This window comes from Mesocricetus auratus, unplaced genomic scaffold (assembly GCF_017639785.1).
Source record: "Mesocricetus auratus isolate SY011 unplaced genomic scaffold, BCM_Maur_2.0 Super-Scaffold_100041, whole genome shotgun sequence".
Lineage (NCBI taxonomy): Eukaryota > Metazoa > Chordata > Mammalia > Rodentia > Cricetidae > Mesocricetus > Mesocricetus auratus.
Window position 1 is genome coordinate 7,616,144 of NW_024429218.1, and position 8,873 is coordinate 7,625,016.

Consider the following 8,873-nt stretch of genomic DNA (forward strand, 5'->3'; position numbering starts at 1 on the left):
AAAGTGGCACCTGGATGTCCCACGAAATCTCCGCCCATTCCCGGAACAGAACCGAATATTCCCGAACTTCATTAGTCTATCCCGCCTCCATTTTTTTTTTAAGTCAGTATCTATAACTTTCCCAATCCCAAGAGTTGAAAAGTTTCTAAATTCACTTCCCGATTCTGTTACTGGCAGGGTTAAATGTTGTTGTCGCAATCTTGTGAGCGCCTGCATCTTGGTTTTGGTTCCACAATTTTAGAAGGAAAAGAAGGCGCCAGTTTGGGGGTGCAAAAATGTCAATGAAACTACCACACGACACAGCTTCCAAATAGTCATTCTGAACCCCCAAAAGGTAACAATGGTTACTCAGGGACCCAGCAAGCCTAGAGGGACTGGAGGTGGAGGTAGGGGCAACCTTATACAACTTACCATTCTTTCTGCCCAGGCACAACGAAAGCATCTTAATGTGAGTGGACACAGTTAAAGCCCTGTGTTACTAGACAACGGCCCCGCCACACTCCAAAAGGTGGCGTGGAGACAGCAGGGCTCAAAGGGAACGTTCGGTAACACGAGGGTAACAAGGAAAAGCATCCTCCAGCAGAGAAGCCGTAGGACTTCAATGGAAGGAAGGCCAGGGGAGTAGACCACCGGCTTTTAGCACACGTTGCCCTGTTACCCTTGGGCCAAGGGGATGCTGCAGAGGCGTCCCTCCTCCACGGCAGATGTCAGGTGCCCACCCAGTGAGGGAGGTTACTTCTGTTTCTAGGCTCATTTCCAGGACTGGGGGTGTGTTTCCAAAGTCCAGACAAAAAAACTGCCCTGTTAATTGACAGCTGCAGCAGATAGAGCTCAAGCTGGGTGACAGATCAGCCACCCAAGAGCTGGCTGAGGCCTTGCTCCAGGGCTGTCTGCTAACAGGCCACCTTGCTCTGGCTTCTCGGGCAGGTTCTTAGACCACCGACCACCTGCTCATGCTGACACCTGCCCGGAGCTGACAGCCGGCTGTGTGTCCAGACTGGAGGCAGGCCACAGGGAAGCTCCCCTGCAGAGAGATGGTGAGTGCCAGCTGGCTTGAGGCGAGCCTTTATTAACTCATTTACATCTATGTCTATGAAAATTTCAAATCTGACTGAAAATTCCACCAACGTTAAAAAAAAAACAGCCTTTTATTCCTTTTATTGGGTTTATTCTTTGACGTTTTTTCAAGTATGTGTAACGTGCACTCCGGATATTGTAATCCCCACTGGTACTTTTAAAAGTAAATCCTTATGGATCTGAACACCTTAAAATGCATGTTTTATAAAATATTAGGAAAAAAAGAATAACAGAAACAAAACAAAAAATTTAAAAAATGTTTATCAGGAGAAATGTCCAATGGCTGCCAGCACAGACACAAAGATTAAATGTTTAGGCAGATAGGAAGTCTGACTACCTTGCCCTGATCATTACATGTTACACACATGTACTACATGTACTGTATCACCACATTTTAGCTCCAAATGCTTAGACAGCCGCTAAGACATTTGTTTGTGTGTTTGTTTGTTTGTTTGTTTTGGATGCATTGCCTTGGTATTTTATTTTTTATTAGGTGTGTGTGTGTGTGTGTGTGCGCGTGTGCGCGCACACGAGCGCGCGCCCCCAATATAGACCTTGGGTTGAGGTCAGAGGACAACTTTCAAGAGCCAATCCTCTCCTTGCAAGGATCAAACTCAGGTGATCGGCGTGCTCTTATCCGAGGAGCCATCTCCCCCAGCCAAGAAGGAGTTTGAACTTTGGATCTCCCTGCTTCCACCTCCAAGCGCTGGGATTACTGGCTTGAGACGGTGTGGCTGGCTCAGAAGTGCTGGGGATCAAACACAGGATTTCCTGTACAGTAGGCAAGGCCGAGCTACCTCCCAGCCCTGTCAATCTAACCGTCAATAAGGAATCTGAGCAGTGAGTCCACTCATTTCTATAACTCTGGCAACCAGGCTCTGGGCACCGCTCAGCAAAACTGAGCGAGCATGGGACGCTCGGCACCACTGCAAACAGATGTTGAAAAGAAGCCAGAGAGCAAGCCACGCAAAAAAGGCAGGCACCGTTCTGCCTAGAAAAGACTGAAATGAGTAAAGACTCAGGAGTCTTCCTCTGCCTCATGCCGCTTTCTCTCTCAGAAGTCCACGGAAAGTTCCTCTACCAGATGAGCACCGAACGTAACTTAGCTCTGCATGTGCACGTGGCATGCATGCGTGTGTGGGGGTGTCACACACGGATGTACAGCTGCATGCGTGTGAATACGCGTGCAGGCCCACAGATGAGATCAGACACCTTTCCCAACTGCTCTCTACTTCATCTATTGAAGGAGGCACTGTCGTCAACGTGGCAACTCGCTAATTCCAGCTAATCTAGCCATGCGGCTGGCCCTCGGTACGTGTCTAGTTCCTTCGGCTGGAATTACAGACTGCCACTGTATCTGTCCTGCTTTTCACAAGAGTTCTGGGGATCAGAGCTCCGGTTCTCATATCCACGGAGACGAGACAACCCCCCTGGCCCTAAAGGACCTTGACAGTCATGTCAATCAGTGTTTGAGTTACTCCTCTATGTGCTGCTAACAGTGAGGCAAGCATCAGAGTGTCACAGGCAGCAGCAGAACCACGGTGCACAGAGAAGTCTCATTTAATAATTACAGTGCAAGCCTCCCAGACAAGCCTTTCGTGGTGAATCTGCTCATTAAAACCGTTATCAGGCAGAAAGACGGGTTAAGGAAGGCACTAGTCCCTACGCCTCTCAGCCTGAGTTTAAAACTCAGGACCCCCATGGGGGCAGGAGAGAACAGACTCCCACAAGTGTCCTCTGACCTCCACCGCCAGGTGTGGTGATGTATCTGTCATCCCAGTACTTGACAGAGCTCTGAGTTTGAGGCCAGCGTGATCTGCATAATTGGGCTCCAGACCAGCCCTGGCTACACAGTGAGATCCTGTCTTCAAAACAAAACAAAACCAAGGAGGTTAGAGATAGCTGGGCGGCAGAGCACTTGTTACTGCTGTGTGAAGGCTTCAGGGCCTTGGGTTCCACCCCCAAAATACACACACAAGAAACTGAAAAGTTAAAAACCATTTTCAATCAGTCTTTAGACCTGCTTTGCAGGATTATTTTCACCAAAGAGAAAAAGAATAGAAAAACAAAAAACCAAAAAACCGCATGTGTACATTGCCTCCATCCTCCCTGGTCAAAACCACTTTTTCAAAAACAAAGCCAAAGGTTTGATAATTGGAGGATGTCGAATCTTCTGGGGACTAACCACTTGGCAGTCCTCCGTGTCCTCTTCTTGGCAGTCACCTGTCTCCTGTCATCCTGGGCCATCCTCACCTACTCACTAATGTGCAAAGGAAACACCAGTCAGCTGGGGAGAGTGAGCACACACACACACACACACACACCTGTGCACACACACAGACCTGTGCACACACACACCTGTGCACAGACACACACACCTGTGCACACACAGACCTGTGCACAGACACACACACCTGTGCACAGACACACACACATACACACACACCTGTGCACAGACACACACATACACACACCTGTGCACAGACACACAGACCTGTGCACACACACCCCTGTGCAGACACACACACATACACATACACCTGTGCACAGACACACAGACCTGTGCACACACACACACCTGTGCAGACACACACACATACACATACACCTGTGCAGACACACAGACGTGTGCACACACACACCTGTACACAGACACACACACACCTGTGCACAGACACACAGACCTGTGCACACACACACTCCTGTGCAGACACACACACACCTGTGCACAGACACACAGACCTGTGCGCATGTGCGCGCGCACACACACACACACAGAAGCACAGGGAACTCAGTTCAACCCCCGGCCCCCTTGTAAAAGCCAAGCACTATACTGCACCTTGTAACTCCAACACCCGAGGGCTGGACACAGAAGGACGGACGCCTGCATTTCACTAACCGGCCAGCTGATCCTAGTCAGTAAGTCCCTAGTCCAAGGGAGACACTTTGAGAAAAAACACAGGGGGATGGCTCGTAAGGAATGACACACCTGAGGTTGACCTCTGGCTACCACATGCATGCAGGCATGTAACACACACACACACACACACACATGCATGCACACACACCTGTGCACAGACACACACACCTGTGCGCGTGCACACACACACAGAGAAAGAGAGAGAGAGAGAGCGCTAGTTTTCCAGCAAACAAGAAAATCCTTGGCCTCCCCCCACACCCTTCTGCTCACTGAAAAACGTCTCGTGAAGGCATCAATAAAAACCTTTCTCCACACACATTGACTTTGTTGCTCCCAAAACTTTTTAAAAGTTTCTAAGAGCAAAGGCTGGGTCTTGCTCTTCAGCACCCTGCATCTGACGGGTGCTTCTGGAGACCTCAGCTGATAGTCAACTCACAGAAAGCACAGTCTGAAATGACTGCGTGACCCAAGCCCACATCTAGCAAACTGCTGTAGTCCATGGCCACGTCACCCTGAGCGGCCCACTCCGATGGGAGAAAATTGCTGTCGTCCACAGATGAGGCACGTAAACATACATAATCACACACGTATATGTTCTCCCACACACGTCTGTCTATTGTAATCTATGTGTCTATCATTAATGCTTGTATTAGCAGCAGGCTTTATTTTGTTTTTGTGACTTTGTTTTTGAGATACAGCCCTTGCTAGCCTAGAATCTGCTATGTAGACCAAGCTGGCCTTGGTCCTCCCATTTCTGCCTCCCAAGTGCTGGGTGTTACGGGCATATACCACCATATTTTATTTTATTTGGCCTCTGTTAGGATCATTTGCTGATTTTCTTCCCGCAAGGCTTTCCCCCTTCTGTGCTTCCACAGAGTTCAGCGCCACGAGTGAGCCACAAACTAACGGGAAGGCGTGTGCTGAGATCCCACTACCTAGAAGCAAATGTACTCCAGTTCCCCCCAAGCATCCCAAAGCCATCTTTCCGAAGCAGTGCCTTCTCCAGCCTGGCATCTACATCTCCCCAGCCGCCTCTTTCACACACATTAGTCCCTTTACAACTAGTTCTGAAGTCACCACCACCACCGCTCTAAAATGTCTGGAATCAAGTTGCCATCTTTACCAAGAGATCCAGGGAAACTGTGACAGATGGAGAGACATCTTTGGGGTTCCTCTGGCAATTTAACGAATCGCATCTTTCAATAAAATTGCTTGTCTGTAATATATTCTAGCAGAAAGTAAACCGGGAACGTGACGGTGAGCTCTGTGAGATTAAACACTGCCCGTTTCATGCAAGCAAGCAGTGAGTAATCCGGATTGATTAGCTTGTGGTGGGTACTCGGTGAAGATTCCCCTCAACCAGAAACAGGTCCTATCAAAACCGGTAGTGAACTCTACTTAAGAGGGGTGGGGGCGGTACACTGTATGTTTTGCTTTAGGAAAACACGTTTACTCGATAAACATTTGTTTCAGCTGCCAGGACAAAGTGTCATTTCTTCGCTGGCAGGGAGGCATCGTAAAATTAGTCGATCTGGAGTAAGATTTAAGATCCCAGACTCCTGAGCAGGATACAGATTTCCGCCGCAGTAGTGTAGGTTCCTTCGAGATACAGTTTTCCTGACAGCGAACACAGTTTAACCCACAATCAGCATCTTGAATCAATTACGCAAATACCATTTAAGCCGTTCTGGTGCCCTGGAAAAGAATCACAACACCCAGAAATCCCTGCTGCCTTCAGCTGTCCCCTCCTGCGGGGCTCAACAAGCGCGTCGGAGGAGCCCAAACATTAGCCACCAGGCTCTCCCCAGCGCCCTCCGGTCGCATCAAATCGCCAGCGTTCTCGGGCCAAACTCCAGTGTCCCTCAAAGCAAAACCGCGAAAATGTGAACCCTGCTAAGCAGACGGTAGGGCGCGTTAAGAACTCCCCCCGCCGCCCCCCACGCTTTCCCTGGCGCGAATGCTTTTGAGAAGTTTGCCTACACGATCCACTTCTCGCGTCCACGATCCGCTTCCCACCACCTCCTAGAGGCGCGGACCCAAGGGGGAACTGATGATAATCACTCCTACCCCTCGGTGCGGGGAGACGTAACAGCTCCGTGTGAAATCAGATACAGAAAACAACAATAAAAGGAGTCTCTTTCTTCACGTTTTCACCCCACCCTCGCTAAAGGGAGTTAACAACAACGAAAAGTATGCAGCCAGGCTCCAGCCTGGGCCCCGCTAAGGGGCGACGAGGCCTGCAGGGGAGGCTGGTCTGCAACATGGAGGGAGAAAGTTTGGCCGCGCCAAGTGGACGCCAGGGTGCGGGAGGACCGCACCCGGTCCGAGGCCAGCTGGCCGAGAGAGGGACCGAGGAAGAGGAGGGCGGGATTCGTGGAAGAGCTGGGCGAGCGGGCTGCTGCCGCCGTGGCCGGCGGCGCCCTGACCCGTACTTACATAACGCTTCAACTTCTTCTCCGGGGGGGACTTGCGGAGCCATCCCGAGCAGACCACTTCGCCGCCGCTCATGGTGCACGCCGCGAGGGCTCGAGGGCCAGGCACCGGAGGGGGTCGGTGGCGACAGTGGCCGCGCTCCGGGCACCGGCGGGCACGCACGAACCGGAGGGACTCGCCGACTCCCTCGACGGGGCGGCCGGGCTCCGCGCGCCCTGCGTCGGCGACCGAGTCTCTCTTCCGCAGCCCCGCGGGCCGAAGCAGAGCCCGAGCGGGAGCCGGGGGTGGGGAAACCAGAGCTCACCGGCCTTCTTTCAGTGCACCCTCCTGGCCGCCAGGCGCGCCGTCCCGCCGCCTCGGCCGCGGTCGGGCTCAGCTGGGACTCAGCCGGGACCCGGAGTCCGGAGCTCTAAGCCTTGCGCTCCGCCCCTTGGGTGGGTGGGGGACGGACGGACACAGGACCTCCCGCGAGCGCTCCCTGCCGCGGACCCCACGCTGCACGCGCGCACACAATGCCCGCGCGCGCGGTGTCCGCTCCGCTCCGCCCGCCCGCCCGCCGGCGCTTTCGGTGAGCCGGGCGCGATCTCCTCCTTCCCTCCGCTCCGAGGAGGGCTCTCGGGAAGGCGTGCGGCTTCCCGGTGGCCGCGGACGCAGGGGCAAGTCCCACTCCCGATCCGCCTAGGGAGCGGGCGAGCACCGGCGGCGAGGCGCGGGGCGTCGCCGGGCGTCGGGGAGGTCGCGAGTCGGCGGCGGCGGCGGCGGCGGGAGGGTGGGTGGGTCTGCACTCCAGCCTCCGACGAGGGCGGGGATCGGCGCAGGGACGAGGCGCCGGGCAGCTCTCTCGGCTCCAGGGAGGGACCCCCGCTCTGTCCCGTCCCCCTGCGCTCCTCCCCCACCCGGGGGCGCGCGGCGGGTTCGGGGAGGCGCGGCCCGGGCCGGCCCTCCTTCTCCTGCCTTTCCGCCTCCCCTTCCCACGATCGGTCGCCTCTAGCTTCTGCCCAGACTTTTCTCTGAAACTCCTCCGGAGCGCTTCCAGCCAAAACAACAAGGGCCGGGGAGGCGGGGCCGGCGCTGGGAGGGAGCGAGATGGCAGAGGCACCCTGGGATCTGTAGTCAGCGGCGCGCTGGGGTCCTCGCCGCCCCGCCGCCCCGGGCCCGCGCGCTGGGCGAGGCTGCGGTCCCCGGGAACGCAGCGCCACCTTGGCACGAGCGCGGGAGCGCCGGGCACCCTCGCCAGCTCCTTCTGAGTTTGCCATCTTGACACTACCCGGTGTCAGCTAGGAGTTTAGACTCGGCTGTACCCTCGCGATCCGGAGTTTCGGGGGCGGGGGACTCTTCTCGACTTGACAGCCTGAAAAAAATAATCCAGCCAAGAAGGTCCCCGGCGCGCGAGGCTGAAGGGCTGCCACCCCAGGACCAGGAGGGCGCCATGCTGTGCACCGGGAGACGCAGGGGGACCTCCAGGACGCCTAGGGCCTGACCCTGGAGCCTTTCTGCCCAGTGGTGCCATCGCGTAGCCTCAACAAAGCGTTCAGCCGCATGTAGTTCTGACACGTGAGAAAGTCTCACGCTACCTTCATTCGTGGTTTGTTTCTTCCAGTTGGCTTTGTATTTGCTTAAAACCTGCCCTGGGATGTTGGACAGCTAACAGAATCGTACTGGATACCACAGTTCTATTTGCCTTCTTGTGTTTTTTAGTTGTTATGCCTGGGCTGAGTTTGACACAGTCCTGTAGTAGAGCTCTTATTTACGGGTGTATCTGGAACAAATTTAAAAGGTAACATAGATAATCAGATAAAAGTGCTGAAGGCCTGGGTGTGGTGGCCCAGGCCTTTAGTCCCAGCACTTGGGAGGGGAAGCAGGGGCAGGCGTCTATCGGTGAGTTCAAGGCCAGTGTGGCCTACAGAGTGAGTTTCAGGACAACGAGGGAGAGAGAGAGAGAGAGAGAGAGAGAGAGAGAGAGAGAGAGAGAGAGAGAGAGAGAGAGAGAGAGAGAGAGAGAGAGAGAGAGAGAGAGAGAGAGAGAGAGAGAGAGAGAGAGAGAGAGAGAGAGAGAGAGAGAGAGAGAAGAGAGAGAGAGAGAGAGAGAGAGAGAGAGAGAGAGAGAGAGAGAGAGAGAGAGAGAGAGAGAGAGAGAGAGAGAGAGAGAGAGAGAGAGAGAGAGAGAGAGAGAGAGAGAGAGAGAGAGAGAGAGAGAGAGAGAGAGAGACCCAGTCTCAAAAGAAAAGAGAGAAAGGGAGGAAGAAAGAAAGAAAGAAAGAAAGAAGGGAAAAAGAGGGTTGTGTGAAAATATGAATAGATAAACGAGCATTTCTGAAAAGCCTGGGACTCTCCTAATAAGCCGAGTTCTGGGTTTGGAATGTTGTGGGCTAGAGACAGGAAGTGCTGAGCCTGGCATGGTGGTGCACACCTGCAGCCTCTGACCTGCACAGGTAGAGCAGGG

General features: G+C 53.9%; 1 protein-coding gene across 2 annotated transcripts in view; it reads right to left on the reverse strand.

The window, feature by feature from the left end:
* The window catches only part of Gab1 (GRB2 associated binding protein 1), a 110,402-nt gene extending 103,593 nt beyond the window's left edge, over positions 1–6,809 (reverse strand). The window contains exon 1 of one of the 2 annotated variants that reach the window (XM_040734787.1): positions 6,434–6,809. In XM_040734787.1, coding sequence (XP_040590721.1) covers positions 6,434–6,505 — 72 coding nt within the window. In that variant the 5' untranslated portion in view covers positions 6,506–6,809. 2 annotated transcript variants of the gene reach the window in all.
* Positions 6,810–8,873: the final 2,064 nt, after the last annotated feature.